The sequence below is a fragment of the Cottoperca gobio genome, chromosome 8 (assembly GCF_900634415.1).
Source record: "Cottoperca gobio chromosome 8, fCotGob3.1, whole genome shotgun sequence".
In the NCBI taxonomy this organism is placed as follows: Eukaryota; Metazoa; Chordata; class Actinopteri; order Perciformes; family Bovichtidae; genus Cottoperca; species Cottoperca gobio.
This window is the reverse complement of record NC_041362.1, coordinates 11768130-11794980: the sequence shown is the minus strand read 5'-3', so window position 1 is coordinate 11794980 and position 26851 is coordinate 11768130. Positions and strand designations below refer to the sequence as shown.

Here is a 26851-nt window from a genome sequence, read left to right as displayed (position 1 = left end):
GTGTCCTTGACGAGCAGTAGTGGTCATTTCAAAAGTAGATTTGTGAAATTAATGTACGATCAGCTGTTTTTTGTGGACAAATAAGGACTTTGACAAGCAGAATAGAGAAGTGAGTATGTGATGGGGCTATGAACGATACTGTTCTCAGCCTGCGTGAGGAGGAAGTCACACCAAACACACACAGGTAGTTAAGGATTTCACATTCAGGCTTTCAGTTCTTTGAAGTCGATCTACTGAGGTCTAACATGTCGATAGATGAGACTGAATTATTGTTTGAAGGCTTCCTGCAGAAAAGAAAAGATACTATGGTAAGTTACAAATTCTCTTGTTGGTAATGTCAGTATATGTTTATATAAAGGTATAAAAAGGGAGTTTGGTTACTATACATCTACTTTTTTTTTCTTTCTATAGAAACTAAGATGGGTGACTTATTGGTTCAGGCTTCAAAATACAACCTTGTTCTTCTATACACAGAAGAATGGCACCGCTGTAAGTAGACATTTACTGTGCTGTAAAGTTTTGTAAATTACGTTCAGACACTTCTATTTCTTGTCAATGTCCTGCTGACTGTCTTATTTCCTGAAGCCAAAATATAATCAATTGAAGGATGGTTACAGTACCAGTAGACTTTGATGTTGCTAGTTTTCTTTCTATTCTTCTAAAATTATAATAATCAAAAGTTATGTTTGCATTGCTCTCTTCACAGTCACATTTGAGAGGCTATTACTACATTTACACGGTAAGTCCTCCACCACTCAAGTACTGTGCTTAAGTACAATTTTTATTGAATTTTTATTTAACCTTTATTTTGAGGTACTTGTATTTGAGTAATTCCATTTCATGCTAGTTCATGCTTCTACTCCACTACATGTTTTTGACCGTTTCAGACGGACTATTTCTCACAGTGTAATTGCTGCTTTTACTAGTGAAATGTCCTAAGTAGTAAATTTTATTTAATTTTCTAATCTCCTGGCTTTTTAATGATTTAAGTTGTATTTCTAATTCTATTTCAATGTCCTTTTATAATGTGTTTATTTTGCAATGTGTCTCGATGTTCTTTCTAAAGCACTTTGAATTGCCTTGTTGAAATGTGCTGTATAAATAAACTTGCCTTGCCTAAGTATCTATCTGTCCACCTCTTGGGCCAGGTCCAGTCAGTGCGAGAGATCCAGAGAGTTGACGGCAAGCGCTTTATGTTTGAGATCATCATGACCAATGGAAAGAAGAAAGTGTTGGTGAGTCACACTGTGGTTTGACCACAAGCTAATCAACTGCACACTGTGAGTGTGGCAGGGGGCCAACTTAAACCAAATTTCTGTAAACTGCCTCCAAACGTGTGTGTGTGTGTGTGTGTGTGTGTGTGTGTGTGTGTGTGTGTGTGTGTGTGTGTGTGTGTGTAGGCAACAGAGACGGCCGTTCTCAGAAAGGAGTGGGTAGGACACCTTTGGCAGGCCATGAATCTTTCTACCTCTGGGGTTTCAGTCTCCAGAAGTACACAGTAAGCTCTTCTAAACATGAATTTAAAATAATCCACGTTCCAGGTACTGACCATTTCTCTTCTCCTCAGCCTGGAAGTGTTAGAGCAGCGAGAGAGAATAAACAGAAGCGCACTTATCTACTCACAGACTGAGAGTGTGATGGAGTCGCTTCCTGCTCGGCCCCTCTCAGCGCCTGCCCCTACAGACCACATCCACCATGAGATCTGGAGCATCGTCTCCCCCATCTGTCCGTCTGAGGAGCCGAACAGTGAGGAGGCAACGCACCGAAACACACTTCCAGCCTGTAGCTACCAGCAACACAACGGTTAACTTTAAATTGATTTGCCTGTTTGCACCTTTTACATGTATTTTTAAAAATCTATTCAATTCTTAAAGCTAGGGTAGGCAGCCTGTTTTTTCGACATTGGGCAAAAACTCCATGATAACCTTTCAGCATATTGTAATTCAAGTGGTAGCCCAGATGAGCACAGGCATATGTACACACTTCATACAGTAACCTGTACACATACTTGTCATTCAATTCGAACATCATTCCGATTGTGATCCGAGAATTACCTTCCTGTTTTCTTTGCTAACGTGTGGGCCTTTTAAAGCCCTTTGTGATGACATACTGTGACTCAAGACTCTAGCGAGCTACAATATTAGCGAAGCGTTTCAGATATGGAGAGAAAATGTTGCTAATGTTGCAGCCGTAAAATGGAATTTTTGTCCAATAACCAAAAATCTTCCTATCGTAGCTTTAAATTCAGTTGTACTTTCAACTACGTGGTTCTAACTCTTTGTTTTCAGGTGACGGCTGCAACAGTTCACAATGGTCCAGTGGATTGAACAATGCAGAGGCCATACAAGAAGGAGACTACGACATTTTACCATTTGGAAACAGTATGATCTTAAATATACTTAAAATGTACCATCTGTTATAACATAACTTACAGCGTGATGATGTATAACCAAACTGGCACTATCATGTTTTAGAGGTGCGTGAGATCAACGCGTCAACAGAGATGGACGAGGGCGTGTATGACTTCCCTCTCTCTTACAGGAGGGCTGCTGAACATCCGAGTGAGATTACATAATTATTTCCTTTTTATCAAATACCTAGTTATACCAAAATAAACATTTTTTTGTTGTTTTGTTTTTCCCCCATTATTTTCAGACCCCACCGAGAGCATCTATGATGTACCGAGCTCTCTTGTGAGGAGAATACCTGATCACACTTTAGGTACATCTTGCTTTGTGTTATTGTTGCTTTCCACCTTTTCAATAAGTCCATATCGTCTCACTTGTTCTTATGAGACAGCAACAGCTGCAAACATTTTCTCATCTTTATATATTAAGCTTTCAACTGTTTGTTTGTGGTTGCAGAGGAGCAGCCGGAGGACGGAGTCTACTGGAGGATATGAGGTCACGAGTCATACACTGGAGGGTAGCAGGAGCCACGTATGACTCACCATACATGCAACTTTCAGACCAGACACAGAACACTGTTGCTGCAGAATAAGTTTTGTATGCTAGACAACATGCACAACCACAAATAGGGTTCAACTGTGGTATTTATTCCAGCTCCTTCTACACAAGACAGAACAGTCATTTATAACAGAAATGTCAACACATACACACTGTGGGTCACTCACACTATGGTTCACAACAATAGAATTACTCATTTACATGTTACCTGTTTCACAGTTTAAAGTATACACCACCAACCATATTGCTGTATTACACACTTTGGACTGGTTTGAATGGGAATGGTTCTAAACCCTGGGTTTAATGGAATATATAAAACGTGTTGCAGGTACAACATGAAAGGAAAAATAAAACATAGGAATGCCAACATTTACTGTGAGCAATTGTATATATCTTCTACTTTTATTCTACATTTGTTCTCTTTAGAATATTATATATAATAATGTGATTTTGCTAAACCTTTGAAATTAAATAAATGTAGTGAGTGAACATAGTGCCTCTTTTGTTCTCACAAAGTCTTCAGCTGGTGAATGCTATTAAAGTCAGGGTGGTTTTGGTGGAAATGTTTTGTTAAGTTTGTTGAAATCTTCTTAACATCCCAACAGCAATTAATAACTTGCCAAAAAATAAAACGTGGTATCTGTGGCTGTCACAGAACTGTAATAAGTCCGTCCAAAAGTCCAAATTAAAGAATTGGGCGGCCGACCTATGTGTGCACTATACCGTGCACTCATTGCGTGTGACTGGAGCCTTCCACAAGCTGCTTGCTTGATGACACCCACAATATTACACTGTATCTACAACACTGTATTTACAGAGCATAATTAAACTTACATCTAATATCACTTGATAGACACATACATACATTAGCAGTATTCACCAGACAAAAATAATATTGTAGTGCAGGTATTAGGTTAAAGTGTAAGCACAGACCAGACCTATGTAACAAGCAATGCATAAAAGTGATTTGTGCATTCTCGATGTGTTTCTTCGCAAAAGATCGACTAAAATACAAAAACATATTTGGACATCAAATAAGTAATATATAATTCCACTCCACGAAGTAGAAGCTTTAGTTTGGATCAGGTCTGTGTTGTGATCATTGTCAGTTAGCAAAACAAGAGTAATAATATTTGGTTCAAAGTATTGTTGCACACACACTCACACACACAGAAAATGCAAAAGGAAAGCGATAGGGAAAGTGCCACGCTACAACTAGATCTAAACTGATCTGCACACTGAGGCCGTTGTCAATTCCTTTTTTCTATCATCTCCAATTTGCAACTAACCTTCATTGTTAAGATACGTGCAGTGATGTTACAGAGTCAAACTATCATTGGGTGTCAGTTGTCAGTGTTTTACAGCACATATTACAGGTCTGACCACAAATCTTCTTGCTGAGTAGCAGCAGTAGTTTCAGCGCAGGAAACATAACGTTTTATAACGCAGATAAAAATGTCCCCACTGCTAAAGTTTGGCTAACTGATGTTTAACATAGGATGTAGTGCTAGGTTTAGAATTGTACAGGTTATTGTACAGACTTTCTCACCAGCAGCAATGGACAAAAGATCCAGGCCCAACAACTTGGAGTTAGGTTTTGTAATGGAATCAGGCCTGGGCCTGGGATTGTTCCTTGAGGAACTCCTCCAGCACAGTGACGATGGTGCAGGCTTCAGGCATGTCGCTGTGCTCTGCCCTGGCATTCTGCAGCAGCACATCCCCATTTCCACAGCCCTGTAGGAACTGGCAGCAGCGAAACAGGGCGTAGTGACTCATCTCTGCCTGTCGCACAAAACGCTTCAGGCTGTTCATGTCCTGGATGGCCTGCAGAGTGTGAGCGGTGGTTGATAGAAAGGAGGAAACAAGTTGTTGTTGTTTTTTTAAAAGGGAAGCAATCTAGATAAAAGGCTAGCAGCAGAGTAAAATAAATATTGCACTGTGTATCTGCCAAGAGGAACTGAGCGCTGTTGTCTAAAGTTTCTCAATCTTGTGGGCTAGTGGGATTTATTATACATTTGTTTGATACGTTTGTAATAAAAATATAAAGACTCGAAGCAAGTTCAAGCATTTTATACTATACTAATTATCAGTAGGACTGTTACATTTTTCTATTAACAAAAAAGTGCTATTTTCATAAAAATTATACACAACTTGACACTAACAAAACTGCAACTGCTTGGGACATGAACATTTTAGGACCTGAAAACAGGATCCAGAGCCCAAGAAGCTTGAGAAATGCTGTTATAGTCTGTCTATGAATATGTTTTCTCACCTTAAGTTTGAAGTTCTCCAGAATCTGTCTGAGCAGGAAAGGATTACAACGCTCTGCAGCATTAAGAAACGCCTGAATCCAGTCATCACAGAAACGATTACTGACTGGGGGAGAAAACATCTTTATCAGAATCTTAGACGGTACGGAGATACACATTTTTTTTTTCCTTCATCAGGTTTGTGTCATGACTTACCAGTGTTCGAGAGTGTGGGTGGGCTGGTGGAGCAGTCTATGACCAGGTCAGATTGTGTGTCCTCTGAGATAGCCTTACACAGAGAAGCTGTTGTAGTGTCTTGTTGGGACAGACCCTGCAAACTGGCTGCTTTGATGAACCTGGTGCAAAAAACAACAGACATTGAACAGCTAGCAAACAGCTGATTACAATTTGTACTACATGAAAATAAACAACAGGCCAGCTACTTTTTATCATACGTTCTTATCCGTCTTTAAAGATGTTAGTGTAGTAACAAGGCCTGTCACATAACTCACCTGGACACATCAGCCTTTGTCTTCTCATCTGCATTATTGACCTCCACATGTGTGTGACTCAGAGCCTGTACACAGAACATTAAACAGCTGTTCAGGAGTAAGTTTATGTCTTCAATTAAATTGTATTTATATGGCACCTCTCAAACTAATTAAATGCACATCAAAGTGCTTTACAAGCCTTTTCCAACATGTAGGATTTTAAACATAGAATAATGTGAATAAAATAGTGAAATAATTTAGAATGATAAACAGTAAGATTTTGATAAAACTAAATAGAGAAATAAATATTAAATATGATAATACAATATAACTATAATAAAACAAATAAATATATACACAGACACCAAGAAGTTGAAGGATGAAATGAATCAATTGGATTGCAGTATTTTAATGTATCGGGAAAAAATGCATTTCAAGTAACAGTTCACCCAGAAACACAACACACATACTTACTTTTTCCTTTATGCATCCAGATAGTTGTAGTGTAACAGACTGAGGCGTGGACCCCTTCGCTATGGCTCAAACCAGTACACTTGGCTAACAATACTTATCAGAACTTATTGTAAAGTTTTTAAAACGTTCTATCATTTCCTTACAGGAGAGAGACACATACTCTGGAGGTTAAAAACTCACAGCATGCAGCAAGAAGCTGATGTTGCTCTGGACCAGCTGCACCACCCGATAAATATGCATCACAGACTCCTCGTACCACTGGCTCAGATAGGGACGCACCTCCGTCTCAAGGTTCAGCAGCTGACACACACAGACACACACAAATCAATATTTCTTTAATAATGTTATGGCAAGTATATAACATCATTACACTGTTATTATATGCTCATACCTCTGGGGTTTGCAGGCTGCTATGCAGGCCTTGGACATATTTATCAAGTTCTAATCTAAACGTGTATTGGGTCAAGGAATTGAAACTACTGCCTGTTTCTCCGTACAAAGTTACAACGATCTGGAAGCAATACGACAATGCAGGAAAGAACAAGGATTATAACTATAACGTATAACTAAGGTGGATTTCATGAGGAAATAGCAATAAACAACTGAGTGCAAAGGATATAAGTTCAGTCCTTTTTCAGAGCCGCCCATAAAGCAGATGACATATCCGTTTCCATCAGCATCAGGCTGTTCAGGAGACCTTTCCTGCTCCAGGAGACAGCAGTAGCAGCCGACTGCCTGCTCTGGGATACTGGGAAGAGACAATCCTTTGTATTACTGTTATGGAATAAAACAGACTTCATCCACTATGACACTATTTATAACATGACACTGAAGCATGTGCTGCATTAGTCCAATAAGAATGAACATGATCTTGGGTTGTTTTGTCATGACGCCTCGATCGTGTGTCCCTCTTGGTTAGACAGTTGTGAGGGAACATGTAAAATTGTTACCTGAGTTCCACAGTAGCGATGTTGCCCATGCCTCCCAGCAGGGCACCTTTGCTCAGCCTCCTTGAAATGTAGGTCCGCAGCTCAGGTTCGGCCTCTGATGGCAGGCTGCTGTCAATCAGTGTCAGGCTGTAGGCAGGGCAGAAAGACAGCATGTATACGAGCAGCAAGGGAAGGAAGTGAGGAAGCCACTCAAGTCAATGGAGAACAGATGGAGAAAGCTGATGAGCACTGATGAGCATTGGCTACACAACACACAACTGAGTCACATAGCTGGAACTGTGCCACCCATATTGACCTTTTGCTTCAACACTGTGCCCAGACATTCAAAGGAATTTCCGTCACTTTTTGCTAACTCCACTTGACACATGGAAGTGGAGACAAGTTCAGATTGGGAGAGACCTAAAGGCAATGTAACTCAGCAATGACCAATCAGAACAAAATCACGAATGAAAACAGCATTGATTCCATGTTGGTTGGATGTCCCGTGGCAGCCCGTGGATACACCAATGCACAACAGTGAAAGCCAAAGAGAAACGACCACTGAAAGCAGCGAGAAGGTAGGCGGGTGTCTCCTTTGTTACCTAAAGTCATCCTGACTGGTTGTGGAGTCTGCTCGTCTCTGGTTCCATGCCACATTTTCCGCAGAAGCCTCAGATCTAAGACAATTGACAGTTTACTCATCACCTGGTTAGTTTTAATGTACACATCTGGTTTTGCCTGCAGGAGTGTCACTGTCAGGTCCAGGAACAAGAGACTATGCCAACTAAAGAGTGCTTTAGAGGAGGTAAGAATCATAGACTGTATAATAATTACAACAGTGATACATGAAGAAACACTCAAAACACACCAGGGAGCTGGTTGTATTCAGGAAAAAAAGAATAGGGTAATTGTGTGAGGTCCTGTAGGATTAGAAAATGATAATAACAATAATAAACTGCCCAGCAATACAAATTAATATTTACAAAATGAATTTAAATCACGTTATGAAATGATTAAATAATACTATCATTATTCCTAACACGTGTAACATTACACCGTGGACGTAACCGCACATTTCAATTAGTTTGATTGGAGACAGAAAGTTGTAGCAGTTGTAATTTTACGGAACACAGAAACTGTGTCGAGTAGTATCAAAGACGTCTTGCTAATATCAACCATTACCTTGTGCCTTGATAAAGATAGATGGTGTAGTAGCTGTTCAGCTGAATTTTCTGGATGTATCCAGCAATTTCCTCGCTGTCAAAGTCATCTCTCTCTTCCACGTCAATTGAATCCTGGAAGGACGAGGTTTGGGAGGTAAACATGATCCTACTGCTGCACAGAGCAAGCTAGCAGCTGGCTAAAATGGCAGAAAACAAGGACGTATTTCCGTTGTTTAGCCGTGCTGTGTTGGTAAAGAGGTATTATTGACGTTAGAAACTCTGGCTAATATAAAAACTGTAACATCTGCAGTAGTGTTAAAGGTTTCCCAGGTATCGTTAATGTGCCTTGTGCGCATGCGTCCTCTGTGTACCTTCTTAACAATGTCCGACGGGGATATTTCTTTCTTTCCCAGTTCCTGTTTCATCACTCAAGGTAAACATTAAAGGTTTGTTATTAATTTAAAAAAATACTGTGCAAATATTAGGTTAGTTTTATACCTGTAAAATCAAGTGCTTTAGCTTTCGATGGTATGAATTGTGAATCTTTATGATATATAATATTTAAAGATAATTACATTTAAAAAATAGGAGTACATATATATAAACATATTCAGTCAGAGGTTTCAGGGAAAAACTTTCCAAAACTTTGATGATTTAAGAAAAGGTTTGATAGCGATTTAGAATTTTATGCATATAGAATTATGAAATTAATCACATATAAAGGAGTGCCCTCATCTGGATTCATTGATTCATGGATCATAGTAATAAATAATATATTAAGGATAAAAGGGTAGACAGAATTAGTAGCTTCAAAAAGGTACAGATCCGTCCATAAATTGAGGGATATTCAATAATAGATGAGAAATTGTTTCAAAAGGCACGAGAAATATCAATGTCTGTATCGTTAAGACAATTAGCAGGGTCATATTTATGTACAATTTTCAAATGTACTTTCCTAACCTTTTATGTTCTCAATTTTAGACAGTCTCTAAGTATGAATTGTGAATCTATGTAAGCTATCAGCAATATTGTAACGTCAGAGCTGGATGGCTGAAAAAATATATGGTACGTTGAGAACCCCTGCTTTATGGTGTCTTAGTTTTGTACATTCAAAATGTGTCATACAAGTGCCAGACTGGAATTAGCTGCAAATGGCCGTCCCGTGTTTTTGTGGAGGGGTAAGAAATCACACCAAGTGTAATCTTGTAGGTCGCCATTAAGTGTTGCTTAATCCCACTTTGTCGACCCCCTGTAGTGAAATGTTGGGCTAAAAGGAAGGGGAGCGACACAGGCTTACATATAAACCTTGGATAATAGTGTGCAGCAACATTCACAAAGGATAGCAGAGAAGAACAAATCAGAGCAGCCTGACTGTCTTATGCACAGAAGGTGAGACATTCAGAATGAGATAAAGATTGTAAATAAGTTTCAATTATGGTTGAGAACCATGGCAGTATTTGGGGTGAAACAAAACATGCTTATATGTGTAATATTTGTTCCTCAGCATGGCTACAAAGACCTTGGCACTGTGACTGCTACTTGTGGGTGCAGTGTTGCCACAGTGCCTCTGTGAGCACTGCTCATGTGGACTGAGCCCAGGAGGGAACACGGACCTGGACAGCCTTTCAGACACACTGGATAATGTCAGGATTTATCTCATCAGGGCATCGGTTGCACGTCTGTCCTGTGCTCACATACAGCATATGAAGGATGTTTTGTTGGTTTTATTCTGATTGTATTGTTCTTGTTTTGATTGCCTCATTTTTACATAAAGTTTATTGATAAAATATATTATTTTTAAAAAGGGGGTAGGATTTAGTATTTCCTTCCTCCTACTCCTTTTCAGGAATCGATAATTAGGTTGTTTATTGAGAGTTGAATGTATATGTTTGCTGCATATTCTTGTTTTGTTTTCTTATTTATGTGTTTTACAGTTTAAATAAATGTAATTAAAATCTCATTTGTTTTGGTCATTTGCAATTCTGTGTTTAGCTTTCTATCAGCTCATGGTTCTGATAAAGTTTTAATTAATTCTTTGGGACTTGGGGAATTATTTTGGACATGTCTGTCTTTCTAAACAGTGACTTTGTCCCTCATCTTCAAACAGCAGTACATTTAATTCATGCTCTGCTTAGATCATTTAAAAAACAACATTCAAATAATCAGAATCCTTTTCTTTTGACATGAAGACAATTATTTCCTCTAAGAATATTAAAACAGATCCTCCTTTCCTCTTGCAATTTCTGACTTATTGAAGATTATTGCACTGGTACAGGTTTGTGTGAAAAGATTGATTCGTATTGTTTCCAATAATGTCTTTGTCTTTTTATTGCAAATGTTACTTCATGAAAATGAATGAATTGTTGTCTAATTGTGTGTCTCTTTGAGAGGTATAGCTGGATTCAGTTCCATTTTTATTTGAGCGCAGATGTAAAAGGCTGCTGCATATTTACTGTCACTGGGTGCTAAACATTTAATGTACCTGTCAGCCCCAGAAACAAGACGAAGGCAGAACCCTGAGGGCAAAGATATTGACGCTGCTCTTTGACTGGCTCCAACGGGAAATCAGGAAAGACAAATATTTAGTTTACTCACTCCTCTTTTCCTTCATCTCCCTCCTTCTGTGAACTATCTATCCTCACACTGTCCTCTTCTGTAGCCCATGTTGTTCTGTTTGCACACATCATCATCTCCACTCTGTTGTGTTTTGCTTTCAAATTTCATCAGGATGTCTGAATTTGCTAGGACATAAATCAAAATCCTGTTGGGAATTTAAATCCCCTTAGACATTGAGGTGATTCTGTATTTAAAAGAAAGTCGTTGTTGCATAAAATAGCACAGAGCAATTTAGAGGAAGAGCAGAAAATGTTTAGTAAAGCAAAGCTTGCATTTCTGATTTGGATATGAATCATGTCGAGCAATGACCACAACAATGGTGACATGCTAATATAATAACTTATTGTATTTTTTATATGTTCTGTGTCCATTTTCCCTGTCAGTGACACAGCCCTGAAAGAGAACAAGAGATTACATTTGTGAGAATAAATGAAAACTTTATCAGAACCATGAGGTAATAGAAAACTAAACACAGAATTACAAATGAGCAAAACAAATGAGATTTTAATTAGATTTATTTAAAATGTAAAACGCCCTACCCCCTTTTTAAAAGGAATATATTTTATCAATAAACTTGTTTTGATAAAAAATGAGGCAATCAAAACAAGAACAATACAATCAGAATAAAACCAACAAAACATCCTTCATATGCTGTATGTGAGCACAGGACAGACGTGCAACCGATGCCCTGATGAGATAAATCCTGACATTATCCAGTGTGTCTGAAAGGCTGTCCAGGTCCGTGTTCCCTCCTGGGCTCAGTCCACATGAGCAGTGCTCACAGAGGCACTGTGGCAACACTGCACCCACAAGTAGCAGTCACAGTGCCAAGGTCTTTGTAGCCATGCTGAGGAACAAATATTACACATATAAGCATGTTTTGTTTCACCCCAAATACTGCCATGGTTCTCAACCATAATTGAAACTTATTTACAATCTTTATCTCATTCTGAATGTCTTCACCTTCTGTGCATAAGACAGTCAGGCTGCTCTGATTTGTTCTTCTCTGCTGTCCTTTGTGAATGTTGCTGCACACTATTATCCAAGGTTTATATGTAAGCCTGTGTCACTTCCCTTCCATGCCTGTTAAAGCTGTAAGTACCACTGCTGGACTTTTAATTTCCTTTGACCTGTGTTTTGTGTGCACAAATATAAGATCTTAATGTTTTTGAAATACATAAATGACAGCCAATTGTTCAGAATAATCTCCAGAAACAAACGTTGAGCAGAAATGTCCAAAAAGGAAATACTTGAGTGTGCAACACTAATTCTGCTTAATGCAATGAGCTTCTCAACATATGTTTTGATGGGTAAACCTCCACTAATGATTTACATGAGTAATACAGGCAGAGTCTTCATTGGTGAGTATGATCAGCACTCAGAAGTGGTTCCTTAGTTTGTGTTGTTGTACTGTAGATTTTAAGTCTTGCACAATTTTATGAATGCAATATTTTGTCCACACAGGCATTTATTTGACTTATGTTGGCACTTTATACTGTGACTATTTTTAAATGTGCATTGTTTTCTTTTGCATGTAGCCTACTTTTAAAGGTACGGTTCCTTTTTGACGACTTAAAGAATAAAGTATGGCAGCTTTAGATTATTTTTTGGTGCCACTGTGTTGTGTTGTGATTTTCAGGTATATTTATTTTAGTTAACAATTTAAACAGGAATGTCAAAGTCTGACACTTTATTGTAAGTAATTAAAGTAGATTATAGTAATGGAGATAGAAATGACCAATTATAGGTATTTCGACACGTGTGTGCACGCACAAACTACATGCCACCCCTGCATAAAAATGAGTGCCCCACTCTGGCCACCGCAGTTGAAGAAAATGAGGACACATTACTGTATGCTAACCCAGTTAATATTTAAAAATGTTGCTTAAACTCCGATTTGTAAGAAGAACTTAATCAAGATATTTGTTAGATATTATACAAAAACAGTCAAAGCATTTATCTGCTGAATAATACCGTTAAATGAAAATACACATTTTCTTCAGCTTGTAGTCATTTCATCAGTCTGATAATTTGATGGTACTGGGCCAGTATGGGAAGCTTTGGTATAGATATTTTCTGGTTTTAAGTTGTGAAAAACTGAAGCTTAACCATGAATATTTGTTTTATGATCGGCCCCTCAAAGCATTTTAGTTTTGATTTCTGTGCCAATGTATACAGTTTTTGAATAAAGCACATAATATTGATACGTCTTTGTAATGCCTCCCACCTAATTCTCATCGTTCATCTATTTGGAAACCAACTACTCCTCGATATAATTACAATATTGTGTTATGAGGGTCAAGAGAAACAATGGTATGATTTTATAGAAGGTAACTCAGGGCATGTTTTTACAGAAGAGCTGCACTTACACGTAAATATTTTCCTTCCATTTGTCACAACAGGGACATTTATAAACAGTCAAATGCGAAGTCATTGACCACTGAGAAGGAAACCCCATCTTTTTAATCCTCCACATTCAGTTTATGCGGTCAGAAATATATTTTGATTTGTTCTAAATATTGCATCGGTATGTTGACTTATTTTGAAAGTCATCCACGGACTTGATGGTCGAGTTAAGAATCACGAGCGTTCACTGCCCTCCAGTGGTCACAGAGAGAAACTGCAACAACATCTTAACGCATTAGTACAATCGAAGTAATAAATGAACATCCACTGCTCATGGTGTCAATTACAAATGAAAGTAATGTTAGTGTATTTGTTATGAGTTTTGTTAAGACCAATTTCTTGCTGTAAAAAAAAATATAAAAATCTTTGCCCGACAGCAAAAACAGCTTTAGTCATTGTGGACGAGTATCAAACCCCCGGTTTATCCTCAGAAAGTGCCACTGCTCTGTGGTGGCCAACGTGGGGAACTATACCTGCCTATATTAAACCTGACTCCTTTTATTTTTTAATGATTAAGCCGGAAGTATTACTAAGCCAGTGTCCAGTTTGAGTGCTGTTACTCAGTATGACCACAAGAGGGCAGTGCACTCATGATTGTTAATATATCGGTATGCGTGTTGTGTGACAAAATATAAATAGGTGGACAGAATAGAGGACATGGGTCACAGTTGAGTTTATTTTGTTTTACTAATTTCTAAATACAGTTTAGTACAAAGAACCTAGCTAGCAAGAATGCTACTGAAAAGTCTCCTCACACCTGAAAACGAATTGAAACAGTTAAAAAAAAAAAAAAAAAACTGGTGTTAGTTTTTAACTATCACACACTTAATTAGTTGTTGTTCCCATTGACGATAGGACAACGATACTAATACAACTGAGCGATTTCATGTAGTATCGCAGTTCCTCACTGTGACCACTGGAGGGCAGTGAACACACAATTCAAAAACTAATTGTAAATACACTAAAATTAAAAGTCAAGTAGTCTGTAGGCCTATACCTGGCACCACCATACTACTTTTCCCAGTATAAACCTTAAAAATAAAAATAAATCAATAAAAGACAGCTTTCTTGTTAGTAGTCTCCATCACAATATGGAATAGAACTCACTTATTAAAAAACAAGACAGAACGTATTCAGTATTTAAACAGACTCTTTATTCAGAAAATAAAACATCAGGATTGTTGTGCTTTGCCTATTTTCCCGGGAAAACCATCAAAGGACCAAGAGTGACAGTTCCACATGCCATGATATCTGAAACATGAATAAATGTAGTCAAAGGAGAGCGTTTTGTTGGAGATTTTGCACAGAAATAAAACAAGTTTACACTTGTTATGAAGCTCTAGTTAGGATTTACAGCATACCTTCAGTGATCACAGGTCTCAGGTTTGTATTGCTGTTGGGAGAACGTTTGTAACAGGTATTGTCACAACAGCGACACACATCATCACTCCCATCCACATTTATCCATCTGATGAGAAAATTATACAGAATTATTTATAAAACCTTTTGTTTTAATTTGACAGTCTGCTTTCATATACTTGCAGTAGCTCTACCATACTGTATTTGTGTTTTGACATATTTAATTTACAGACCTGTAGTTAATGTTTGCTCAGTTTTAAGTAGCCTATTTAAAAAAATAATTTGCAGTGAAGACTAGACTAATCTGTAGTGTATTAGATATGACATTATAAAAAATAAATAAAAAGTTAGAGAGCTCACTATCCAATGCAGAAATGGTAGCCCTTTATAGACATGCCTCATGGGTAATCTCATCACTAACCAATATCCTCAAAGCATAAAATCAGAACATTACCCTCACAGTTATGGTTTCAAATACAAAATGCTAGAGTAGACATATCACTGTTCAAATACTTCAGTATGGGTTAAACTGAATTAAAAATAAGTGTTTCTAAAACTAAGCAACTTGAATGCAAGCATCTGGAAAAATGTATGGTGAAAATTCAAACCAGATCTAACCATAAAGACTAGAAATGTGTGCATGTTCTGAAGATGGGCCTTATATGGTGAAGCAAGGAGTTACAATTCGCAAAAAAAAGGAAATAAAAGCACCTTGAATGTACATAATTGCAGGCCTTGTTTATGGAGCTGCTCCTCCACATTTCAGTGGTCGCCTTCAGCTGGCAAGTAATAAATATCTAAAAAAGGAAGCGACCACAGAAATGTCATTATATAACCTTGGAGCATTTCCATTTTCTTTTTAAAATCATGTCAAAGCAAAGTGGCTCACTGAGTTTCTTGAATCCTGGTGAAACAGGAGGGCATCAAGCTGCAGTCGAAGAGAAGAAGCCCTCGTTCTGGGATGGAAAAGTGCGTTTGATCCTTCCTCTTTGGCATCATCGAGACACCTGACAAGAATAATTTTTTCATGCAGATTAAAAGACAACTTGTTCTTTCATACCATATACTGAGCTATTCTTACCCATAGTTTCCAATTAAGTAGTATCTGGGGACTGATGAGGTGTCAGGAGTAAGAGTGACGACACAGTCGTTGATGAAGAGCAGTCTGTGTTCTGAATCAGGAGCAGTGTAAGTGGCCTCGAGGTACAGGAGGTCACCAATGTAGAAGACAGTGGAGAACATCTCCGTTGTCCAGCCATCTACATGTAGACACAAACATCTCTACTTACAGTGGTGGCATGTAGCCAAGTAAATTTACTCAAGTATTGTATTAAAGTACAAGTTTGAGGTATTTTATGCCACTTCTACTCTACTGCATTTCAGAGGCAAATATTTTTTATTTTAATCCACTACATTTGCGTGACAGCTTTAGTTACTTTTCAGATTAGAATTGATCATAATAAATATATCATACCATGAGTCTTTATATTGGTGATTCTGTATTTGGATGTTTAAACTAGGATGAAGTGATCCTTCTACGCTGAGAAAATTCTCCTACTTCTTAAAAAGGAATAATTCACCCCCAAAATCATCATTTGTAAATCACTCACCTTGTGTTACCTTAAATTTGTGAAATTTAAAATTACACAGACCAGTAATAGTATTCCCAAACATTATATAGCCTAATAGTAAACCAATGATCGCTACCATTATTCTGCAGAACGAGTACTTTTGATACTTAAAGTGCTGATAATACTTTTTACGGAATAAGGTTTTGAATGCAGGACAGGGATTTTATTCACATAAATGGAATATGATATTTACAACTAGTTTTATTAGTGTATAATACCATGAAACTAAGAATAGCTGTGTTTTCATATCTACATAGGGAGTGGGTCTTCTTATACACTAAAGGTTCCCCTAGAACGGACAAAAACAGCCTCTCGAGAGTGCATTCACGTTTTTACCTTACCTGAAGGCCACCGTAGTTTGCCTTCATGCTTGGAAAGGAGAGGTGAGCAGAGGGTTATTCAGTTGGCTGCAATGTGCAACCTCACCCCTAGATGCCACTAAATCCTACACACTGGTCCTTCAGGTATAGGATCTGAATACTTCAGGTACACTGACTACATGCACACTTAAACTACAAACATCGTAGGGAGGTCACACATACCGTTCATCAGCTTTAGAGAGAAAGCATCTGTTGGATATTTTGCAGGAGTGGAGAGAGAGTGCTGAGCGTTACTGCTCACAAAGTATTTCCTGTCCCAGAGAGTTAACAAGTCAGCCATGAAGAAGAAGAAGAAGAAGATCAAAAAACAGCTTGTCTGTACAATACAATGATAAAATGTCACCTTTGATAGTGACAGGAAACAGGGAACTACAGCATGGGCCCTTCTTGTAATGCCATAGTAACTGGCAGCTGGTGAGATTATCAGGTGGTTCGAGTAGGTCACATAGTCCTCAGATATCTAGAGATGATGATAAAAACACATTCACTCGGGGAACCTTCTGAAAAAACAGCAAGTCAAAATCTTCACTCAAGCAGCCACAGATATGTCCATCAATCAACAACTTACACTCAATTTGGATCCACAATCTTGAAGTGCAGCTTCAATGACATATTCAGAGTCCCCCGCAGCAACAGCTCGGCACTGACTGCTCTGGGAATGCTCGGCTCCTCCCAAAAAAAGCTCCCCAGGAGACACAAGGTGTCCATTTTTAAACACGTCAGCCTTTACCACAATGAACATGGACGCGTCTGTGCATCGCACATGGACAGTTGATCCGTCGTTGAATTGTGTTTCACTGATGTCTTCTGCTTCAATTCCTAATGCAACAGATTTATATTCCCTTCCTTCAGCATCGATCATGGGTCCATCTCTTAAAGTTCGAATGGAATCTGCAACACCAAAAGCAAATGATATCAGCAGTGCCAGAGAGGCGGCGTGACCTGCGATCAGCATTGTGCTCTTTTATCAGAACAACAGGACAACACAGCAGAACCTCCTGCTCACACAACACAATCAGTAAAACAAGTGATCCAAATACATACTTTTAAGTAAGATGCTGAAGGTTCAAACACTCAATCTCAAATACTTCCCAGTTCAGACCAATCAAATCACATGGAGAGGACAGCTGGAAGCAATTACTCATTAACTGATGTGGGAGGATTAAAGCTGCAGTCACACGTGATTGGCCCACACCCAACATTATATGGGTTTATATCTAGAAGTTACAATGAAGTGCCTTCATTATGTATGAATAGTGATATAGAGCACCACTGAATCCTAGTTATTGGGTTATCATTGAAAATGACCCCATTTTATATTATTGTATCCAACATCAAGACAATTTATTTTTTGCATTTGCATGCTTTAAATAAGTACAAATTAGATAAGTAGCATAGAGAAGGGAGAGGTCTAGTGCACAGAAAAATGAAAAAAACCTGTCACAGCAGGATTTTAGCTGTATGCGTGATAATCTTTATTTGTATAGCACCTTTCATGCAATAATTGCAGTCCAAACATTAGTATAAGATTAGACAGAAGAGCATTTACAGTACAATAATCAGTGTTGATGTAAATGAGTCTGAAGTACCATTATAAAAATAGAATTAAAATGGTGTAAAATAGTAGATAAAACAATGTCTAAAGAGACTTTATACAGGTCCAACAAAAAAAAAAAAACTTCTGAATCTTCATATTGTGGTATATTTGAGATACAGCCCATAAGAGTTAAAGAGTTTGCTGGACTAAGCCAACTCAGGACCTTCCATAACTTTGAACGGTCTCATTAACGTACAATCCGGTATAAAGTATGGGAACGTTCTTGTGTGACATTGTAAGAGTTCATGGTACTTAATATGATCCAGTAAAGACAAATGGGCGAGACGTGAAGTCATGAGAACATGGTGTAATTTGATTATATTGTATTTATGCTAAGAGAAAAGTGTTCATTTGTGAAAATGTTCCTTGGGGTTTCCTGGTAAAGCACCACCCATATACAGAAGTGAATCCTTGCTGCAGAAGCCTGGGTTCAAAAGCCAAATCATGGCCATTTGCTGCACCCCCTCACTCACTGCCACCCCCCAAAAAAACCCCCACCTTTAAATAAACCAAATGTTGTAGCATGCCACTTTAGCAGTTAAAATATTTGACCATTTTATGCCAGCAAGAAACATGGATTTTAAATAGCAATTTGTTCAACAACAAAGACATTTAAGATTTAATACTTCAGCTAATATACCAACTAATTTTGGGAGGTGCTCCTCCATATCCTTTGTGCATTGCAGAAATAAAACACAATATATAGACATATTTTTATAAACATTTATTATCATTCATTTGTATCTGAAAGGTCAGATTCTGTTGCAGTTGCATTCGACTGTCTGGTCGCATCCACGGTAAACTGAGCAGTCGGGCCGTCCTCACCGAGAGACGCAGTGTCGTCCTCACCGAGAGACGCGGTGTCGTCCTCACCGATGTCGTCCTCACCGAGAGACGCAGTGTCGTCCTCACCGATGTCGTCCTCACCGAGAGACGCAGTGTCGTCCTCACCGATGTCGTCCTCACCGAGAGACGCAGTGTCGTCCTCACCGAGAGACGCAGTGTCGTCCTCACCGATGTCGTCCTCACCGAGCGACGCAGTGTCGTCCTCACCGAGAGACGCAGTGTCGTCCTCACCGAGAGACGCAGTGTCGTCCTCACCGAGAGACGCAGTGTCGTCCTCACCGAGAGACGCAGTGTCGTCCTCACCGAGAGACGCAGTGTCATTATTGTTCAGAACTGCAGAGTTTGATGTCAAGTGGGCCTCAGGGAATGAGTTTCCTAGAAGTTCAGAAACTGTCTCAGCATAGTCATCGAGAGACATTTTTTATAAAATGTGCATTCAAAGTACCATAAAACAAAAATGTTAAGTCTCTTCACATTTTACCTTTTGGATCCGTTCCACTTTTGGCATCTTTATCCTGCTCAGAAGCAAAAGTTTGAACCTTCACCTGGTCTGGTGTAGATGGCGAATCAGGAAGCAGTCCTCTCGGTTGATCTAGGATACAAATACAATTCAGCATTAAGATCTTTTATTGCTGGGTCATTTTAATCTCCTTGCTGATCAGAAACACTCCACATCTTAATAGCCAAAATCGTCATATACTTAAAAAAATAAAAAAACAAAACAAACAGAATCTGAGTTTTAACTCACCAACTCTTCCGTTGTTTACTCCACTTCTCCACTGGCTGCTAAACAATGAAGGTCTGCTGATTTTATCGCGAATGGGAGGAAGCTCATCAAAAGGTATTGGCCCACTGCTCTGCTTGAATGGCAAGACCATCATCGGGCCCAAACGCGCATCCTGCTCCCACACTAACATAAACCGGAAGAATAATCTTTACACAATTGCAAGTCCAATAATGTTTGAAGCCTGACAGCTAAATGATGGAGAGAAATTTACTGAATTGCTCATTGTGATGACATCTGCAGCCAATATTGCATGATACCCATTTCCTTCCCCCCCCCCCATCATAAGTTCCTCCAAGTAGCCCAACCTGTATTGGTCCCTAGTACTCTCCTCTCCAGGGGAACAGTGTCAGCTGGCTTCCCAAAACCACGAGGACCAAACTTGCTTGGGCTGCTGGGCTTACTGAGAGTTTGGCCAACTTCATTTTGTCGTTGGCACTGCACACACAAGTAGTCATTGCCATCAGCAGACCTCCATCTGAAAAGCAATGAAAACATTCAGCACACCCTCCTTTACTTTGGTTAGTGTAATTTTATACATTTTCAGACTAGATCTCACTTGCCTTCCATTTACAAAAGTGCACGCCTTATTTAGGGACTCTGGATCATTCATTGGAACAGCATTCATGTGACACGTGATGTAGAGCTGTAAAAGAAAAAAAGCAAGTGTAGGGAAAAAATATATGCATGTGCAATCATGACTTCAGCAAAGTTAATTAGAGCCGCACCTCTACTTGGTCCTCATTATGAAACCTAAATGCATCAATGGTCAAGTCGAGCTTCTCATTCTGTGTCCTGGGTAAGAACTGAGACCTTGAACCTGGAAGCTGAGAGTCAACTAAGCACCTATGAAGGAGAGGGAAGAATATATAAAAGTCAACCATTACTGTACATGCGTCTTAAGAGTAGTCACACCAAGTCAGCAGTCATGGGACTACAGGTGCTTAAATTAGCCATAATGCGACCCGACCACCAACAGTTTTGGATATCGAGAGAGAGAGAGAGAGAGAGAGTTATGCTAGTGGCCATTTAAAGCCAGAAGGAAAATAATGTTCTAACTGCAACATCAAGTGCTTACCCATTCTCAATGAAGACATATCTGGGGACAGAGTATATGTCAGGATTAAGTGTGGCCACACAGCTGCTCAAAAACACTCTGAGCCCCATGTGATGTCCAACGCGGACGGAGGCTTCAATGCTGATGGGCTCTCCGAGATGAAACACATTAGAGCCTCTTTCGTATATCCAGTCACCTGTACAAAAGTAAAAACATTTATACAAGTTTAAGTGCAAATAAGGCCAAGACAACACAAGCCACAGGAAATTAACCAAACCCACTTGTCATAATTCTTAAGTTAAAGTCCAATATTTCCACTGAAACTTGGGTAGCCATGAAGGGGATCCAGGTAGGCGTGAGTGAAGAACTGGACAAGCTGTACTTCCTAAGGAACAGAAAACATGCATTTAAAACAAGAGACATTGTCAAGAGATCGTTAAAGACGAGCTTTTAAATAAAATAAAAAATCCAAAAGACCTTTTGTAATGACACTCAATTGGAATTACAGCATCATCCATTCGAACCACCCCATCTGTAGAGGCCACAGGAGTGTATACGAGGAGGTTTGTGTAGATCAAAGAGTCTTTAGTTATCTGTAGAGTAGATATGTTTAGAACTAGAACTTGTAATGTACAATAAAATATCTGAAATGCAATACATTGAAGTTACCCAGTGTGTGGTGCCGCAGTCCACGAGTCCAACAATGATTGTGTACTCATCTCCTGAAGACGCTGTAGCACTGCAGTATTCATTTTTCTCCACTCCAAGGCGTATCTCGTCACTATTAACAGGAGCTCCAACTCCAAACAGGTCGGCTTTGATAATAATCTCAAACGAGCCTGGATGGCAGGTCACTCTGACAGTGTTCACCTGCTCTCGTACCTCAGCTGGATCCTTTTGTTGCTCAGATTTTTTGGATGTCCCTGTGAGCTCAGGTCTTTCAAATAGAGCATTTTGTGTGTCATATTTGGGAGGAAAAGCAGAAGACAAGCTAATGCAGAGCCCAACAAGGAGGATAAACCAAAAATACAAGGCCTCCATAAATGACACTGGAAACAGCAAACTAGTTCAGAATGCAAACTAGTTCAGAATGCAAACTAGTTCAGAATGCAAACTAGTTCAGAATGCAAACTAGTTCAGAATGCAAACTAGTTCAGAATGCAAAGGCTCCTCCTGACTGACCCAGTAGGCTATAGGTAATTCAGTAGTGTGAGTAGTGGAGCATTTTAAGCTTTATGCAGACAATCAGCCTCATCAGAGCAGCACACCTGAGTCCAATCAGCCACTAATCAGCTTCTAATTGGTTATACTCCCTCTGAACTCAAGGCAAAGTCTGATTTATATAATGATGAGGTCATCAAACATACTGTTCATCAGCTTTAGAGAGGAAGCATCTGTTGAATACTTTGCAGGAGTGGAGAGAGAGTGCTGAGCGTTACTGCTCACAAAGTGTTTCCTGTCCCAGAGAGTTAACAAGTCAGCCATGAAGAAGAAGATAAAAAAACAGCTTGTCTGTACAATACAATGATAAAAGGAAAGGAAAACAGGAACTACAGCATGGGCCTTTCTTGTAATGCCATAGTAACTGGCAGTTGGTGAGATTATCAGGTGGTTCGAGTAGGTCACAAGGTCCTCAGATATCTAGAGATGATGATAAAAACACATTCACTCGGGGAACCTTCTGAAAAAACAGCAAGTCAAAAACTTCACTCAAGCAGCCACAGATATGTCCATCAATCAACAACTTACACTTAATTTGAATCCACAATCTTGAAGTCCAGCTTCAATGATATATTCAGAGTGACCCGCAGCAACAGCTCGGCTCCTCCCAAAAAAAGCTCCCCAGGAGACACAAGGGCTGTGTCTCAATTCAGGGGCTGCAGCCTTCGGAGGACGCAGCCTTCGCGGTCTTTGGTGGCCGGGAAGGCTGAACCGAGCGGTCTACGAAATGAGACGGTCCAGTCTATGGGGGATCTTCTGGTACGTCACCAGCTGTTCACGCCCCTACCTTTTGCCCCTCCCGTCGCCTAGCAACACTCAGAAGTTATCAAGCGCAGTTGACGGCTTACTTTAGCATTTTTTCCAGAGAACAGAACCAGACATAATACTTTAATTTTTTTATTTTCAATCATTATTGAAGATATGCTTTATCACCGGTGCATAATGTATTTTAGATGATGCATCAGGAGACACCAGGGGCTTTATTGTGGCAGCCCATCCATGTCCAGCAGCAAACTTTATCTGTATATACTGTAAATGTTATATTGTTTTATAATACTTTTGTTTATAATAATCATTTTCTTTGTTCGATCATTCATAGGTAGTTTTCTTAATTAAATAATCCCTTTTCTAAATTTATAAATCAAATGTACAAAATAAATCCATCTTGAACCTTGAAATCAATTAAGTTTATTACTTTTCATTTATAGTTCATGTAAATTAAATACACAATATATTCATCATTATATATATATATATATATATATATATTATTTATTTCAATTAATTTACATTTCATTTGTCAACAAGTTTCTCCAGCAGAGAGAAGTGTTTGTCCATCTTCTGCCTGCTCTCCTTACTTCTGCCTCTGTCTCCGTCTCCTTCTCCCCAAAACAAAACAAAATGTTAGAGCAAGTTTAGCTATACACCACTAAACAAAAGCAGATTAAGTTGCAAAATAAGTACACATATTATAAAGTTATAGTTCAAAACGACGAAAAAAAGGGAAAGAGAAGGAGAGATCCTGCCCGGAGGAAGCCCGGGGCCCCCGTGTGGAGCCAGGCCTAGAGGGAGGGCCTGACAGAGAGAGCCTGGTGGCCAGGTTTGCCAAGGAGCCCGGTCGGACACAGCCCGAAGACGCTACGTGGTACCTCCCATCCATCCATCCTGTGGGCCCACCACTCACAGGAAGAACCGCTGGGGTCGGGTGCGCTGTCACACGGGTGGCAGTGATAGTCAGGGACCTCGACCAGGCTTACCTCTACGCACAGTCTTGGCTCTGGAACCGTACTCATGGATAGGGGTTGGACTCTATTCTTCTCTGGAGTTGCCCAAGGTGTGAGGCATCGGGCGGGTGTGGGGATACTCACAAGCCCCCGGCTGAGCGCCGCTACATTGGAGTTCACCCCGGTGGACGAGAGGGTCGCCTCCCTATGGCCTTCGGGTTATGGGGGGGAAAACTGACTGTTGTTTATGCCTATGCCCCAAACAGCAGTTCAGAATATTCGGCCTACTTGGAGACCCTGAATGGAGCCCTGCAGGGAGCTCCAGTAGGGGACTCCGTAGTCTTGCTGTGAGACTTTAACGCGCACGTGGGAAATGATGGAGACACCTGGAGAGGCGTGATTGGGAGGAACGACCTCCCTGATCTAAACCCGAACGGTCGTTTGTTGTTGGACTTCTGTGCTAGTCATGGAATGGCCATAACAAACACCATGTTCACACTCGGGTGAAGAGCAGGGCGGAGCTGTCAACTGATCACCATCTGGTGGTGAGTTCGGATCAAGGGGTGGGGGAAGACTCTGGACAAACCTGGTAAGCCCAAACGGGTAGTGCGGGTGAACTGGGAACGTCTGGAGGAAGACCCTGTCCGGGAGATCTTCAACTCACACCTCCGGCGGAGCTTTTCAGACATCCCTGTGGAGGTTGGGGGCATTGAACCCGAGTGGGTGATGTTCAAAACCTCTATTGCTGAAGCTGCGGTGAGGAGCTGTGGTCTCAAGGTCTTAGGTGCCTCGAACACTGTGGTGGACCCCGGTGATCAGGGAAGCCCTTCGACTGAAGAAGGAGTCCTTCCGGGTTATGTTATGCGGGAGGACTCTGGAAACAGTTGCAGGATACCGACGGACTCGAAGGGCGGCAGCCTCTACCGTGGCACAGGCAAAGCAGCGGATGTGGGAGAAGTTTGGAGAAGCTATGGAGAAGGACTTTCGGTCGGCACCAAGGTGCTTCTGGAAAACCATCCGGCACCTCAGGAGGGGGAAGCGAGGAACCATCCAAGCTATGTACAGCAAGAATGGGACCCTGCTAACTTCGACTGAGAAGGTTATCGGGCGGTGGAAGGAGCACTTTGAGGAACTCCTGAATCCGACTAACACGCCCTCTATGGTAGAGGCAGAGCAGGAAGCTGATGGGGGACCATCATCAATTTCCCTGTTGGTAGTCAAACAACTCCAAAGTGGCAAAGCCGAAGGGGTTGATGAGATCCGTCCAAAAATGCTGTAGGCTTTGGGTGTTGAGGGGCTGTCTTGGTTGACACGCCTCGTCAACATTGCTTGGAGGTCTGGGACAGTGCCTAGGGCAGGGGTCGGGAACCTATGGCTCTTTCGATGATGTGATATGGCTCGCAGACAATTTTGAGCTGACATTTTTTAACATGATTAAAAAGTAATAAATAATTATATTGTGTCATTTTAAAGTAAAAACATTTAGCAGTGGATTTGTTTTTAGTTTTCCCCTCTACTTTCCTCCGCTCTGTCTCTGGCTGTAGGTTAAGGTGTGTTCACACGTGTTTGCTTAGGGGCCGGAGCCCCGCCCTTTGCGAATCCGAGCAGAGGGAGAAACTAGAAACTGCACAAAGCAAGCAGTAGACTGGGGGTGTCAAACTCACAGAGAGGGCCAACATTAAAAACTGGGACTACATTGAGGGCCAAACATGGTCCACATTTATTGAACAGGATACACATATTGGATAAAGTGCAAAAAGATATGGAGCATATTTAAGTAGCAGTTCAATTTAAATTTCTGCGCTGCAAAGTCGGCAAATGGTCTCAGTTGATCAGCAGATGATGGTTTGTCAGTGTTTGGAAACACGTAGTGACCAAAGTTTCCTTGCTGCATCCGAGCCTCCCACAGGCAGCTCGGCTTGGAAAGCTCTCACTGCATCATACATGTCCGTGATCACATGGCCCTGAAGCTGGAGGTTTAACAATGAGATGCTTCGTTATGTCGCACAAAAAGGCCAGCTCACATCGCCACTTTTGTCCCAGAGATCTGTGGTGTCTTTCCCTTTGCTATCCAAAAACTTTCATTTCATATTTAGATTCTTCCTCAAATGTCTTTTCCCGTGGTTGTGCCATGCATTGATTTAATTACCAAAACCGGCGGGCCAGTTATGACAGATATGATATTTTCTTGCGGGCCGGATATAATTGCCTTGAATTTGACACCCGTGCAGTAAACACTGAAACGTATACATAAATGAGATACATAACGTAAGCGTTTAGTTTATTTAATAAAAGAGCACCTGTTCAATGAAACTCTGATACCGCTATTAATACTTGGAGACGTGTTATTCTTAAAAAATGCACGCATAAAGTTGCATTCAAATTGATTAAATATATGGCTCTCAAGGAAATACATAAAAAAAATATTTGGCTTTTATGGCTCTCCCAGCCAAAAAGGTTCCCGACCCCTGGCCTAGGGGGTGGCAGACGGGGTGGTGGTTCCCCTATTCAAAAAAGGGGACCAGAGAGTGTGTGCCAACTACAGGGGTATCACACTTCTCAGCTTCCCTGGTAAAGTCTACTCCAAGGTGCTGGAAAGGAGGGTTCGGCCGATAGCTGAACCTCTGATTGAAGAGGTACAATGCGGATTCCGTCCTGGTCGTGGAACAACGGACCAACTCTTCACTCTCGCAAGGATCCTGGAGGGGTCCTGGGAGTACGTGCGTTTTGTGGATCTGGAGAAGACCGGGTTTCAAATACAAAATGCTAGAGTAGACATATCACTGTTCAAATACTCGGGCTGTACGAGACTTTGGGCAACCTAAATAGTTCAGTATGGGTTAAACTGAATTAAAAATAAGTGTTTCTAAAACTAAGCAACTTTAATGTAAGCATCTGGAAAAATGTATGGTTAAAATTCAAACCAGATCTAACCATAAAGACTAGAAATGTGTGCAT

General features: G+C 40.2%; 4 protein-coding genes across 8 annotated transcripts; 1 reads left to right on the top strand and 3 right to left on the bottom strand.

Annotated features, from left to right (window-relative positions):
* Nucleotides 1-181: 181 nt before the first annotated feature.
* On the top strand, nucleotides 182-3300 carry LOC115012667 (uncharacterized). The gene is made up of 10 exons (XM_029438388.1): nucleotides 182-308; nucleotides 412-489; nucleotides 707-739; nucleotides 1149-1235; nucleotides 1401-1498; nucleotides 1568-1803; nucleotides 2289-2381; nucleotides 2475-2561; nucleotides 2656-2721; nucleotides 2865-3300. Exons 1-10 carry the CDS (start codon nucleotides 246-248, stop codon nucleotides 2900-2902), a joined length of 879 nt encoding a protein of 292 aa, XP_029294248.1. The 5' UTR covers nucleotides 182-245; the 3' UTR covers nucleotides 2903-3300.
* On the bottom strand, nucleotides 3035-8470 carry c8h17orf75 (chromosome 8 C17orf75 homolog). Its single transcript, XM_029438387.1, has 10 exons — nucleotides 8292-8470; nucleotides 7712-7786; nucleotides 7131-7256; nucleotides 6800-6928; nucleotides 6572-6632; nucleotides 6361-6480; nucleotides 5728-5792; nucleotides 5432-5571; nucleotides 5239-5342; nucleotides 3035-4790 (listed from the first exon to the last, which is right to left on the bottom strand). Exons 1-10 carry the CDS (start codon nucleotides 8432-8434, stop codon nucleotides 4575-4577), a joined length of 1179 nt encoding a protein of 392 aa, XP_029294247.1. The 5' UTR covers nucleotides 8435-8470; the 3' UTR covers nucleotides 3035-4574.
* A 5956-nt stretch (nucleotides 8471-14426) lies between these two features.
* Nucleotides 14427-17723, bottom strand: LOC115012469 (zona pellucida sperm-binding protein 3-like). Its single transcript, XM_029438099.1, is given in 9 exon segments — nucleotides 14427-14545; nucleotides 14656-14762; nucleotides 15365-15450; nucleotides 15543-15660; nucleotides 15735-15912; nucleotides 16827-16915; nucleotides 17008-17030; nucleotides 17032-17124; nucleotides 17233-17723. Coding segments are annotated over 9 exon segments (1140 nt in total). The 5' UTR covers nucleotides 17620-17723; the 3' UTR covers nucleotides 14427-14486.
* A 1246-nt stretch (nucleotides 17724-18969) lies between these two features.
* LOC115012020 (zona pellucida sperm-binding protein 3-like) lies at nucleotides 18970-22191 on the bottom strand. 5 transcript variants are annotated; one of them, XM_029437418.1, is made up of 12 exons: nucleotides 22114-22191; nucleotides 21618-22045; nucleotides 21426-21541; nucleotides 21230-21333; nucleotides 20970-21144; nucleotides 20620-20737; nucleotides 20455-20537; nucleotides 20200-20369; nucleotides 19856-20017; nucleotides 19589-19699; nucleotides 19406-19497; nucleotides 18970-19357 (listed from the first exon to the last, which is right to left on the bottom strand). In XM_029437418.1, the coding sequence occupies exons 2-12, from the start codon at nucleotides 21987-21989 to the stop codon at nucleotides 18992-18994; spliced, it is 1869 nt and encodes a 622-aa protein (XP_029293278.1). In that variant the 5' UTR covers nucleotides 21990-22045; nucleotides 22114-22191; the 3' UTR covers nucleotides 18970-18991. The 5 variants fall into 5 exon arrangements, with proteins under 5 accessions (XP_029293278.1, XP_029293274.1, XP_029293276.1 ...); XM_029437417.1 differs by having other exon boundaries at nucleotides 18973-19099; nucleotides 19139-19497; XM_029437414.1 differs by having other exon boundaries at nucleotides 18970-19497.
* Between the last annotated feature and the right edge of the window lie 4660 nt (nucleotides 22192-26851).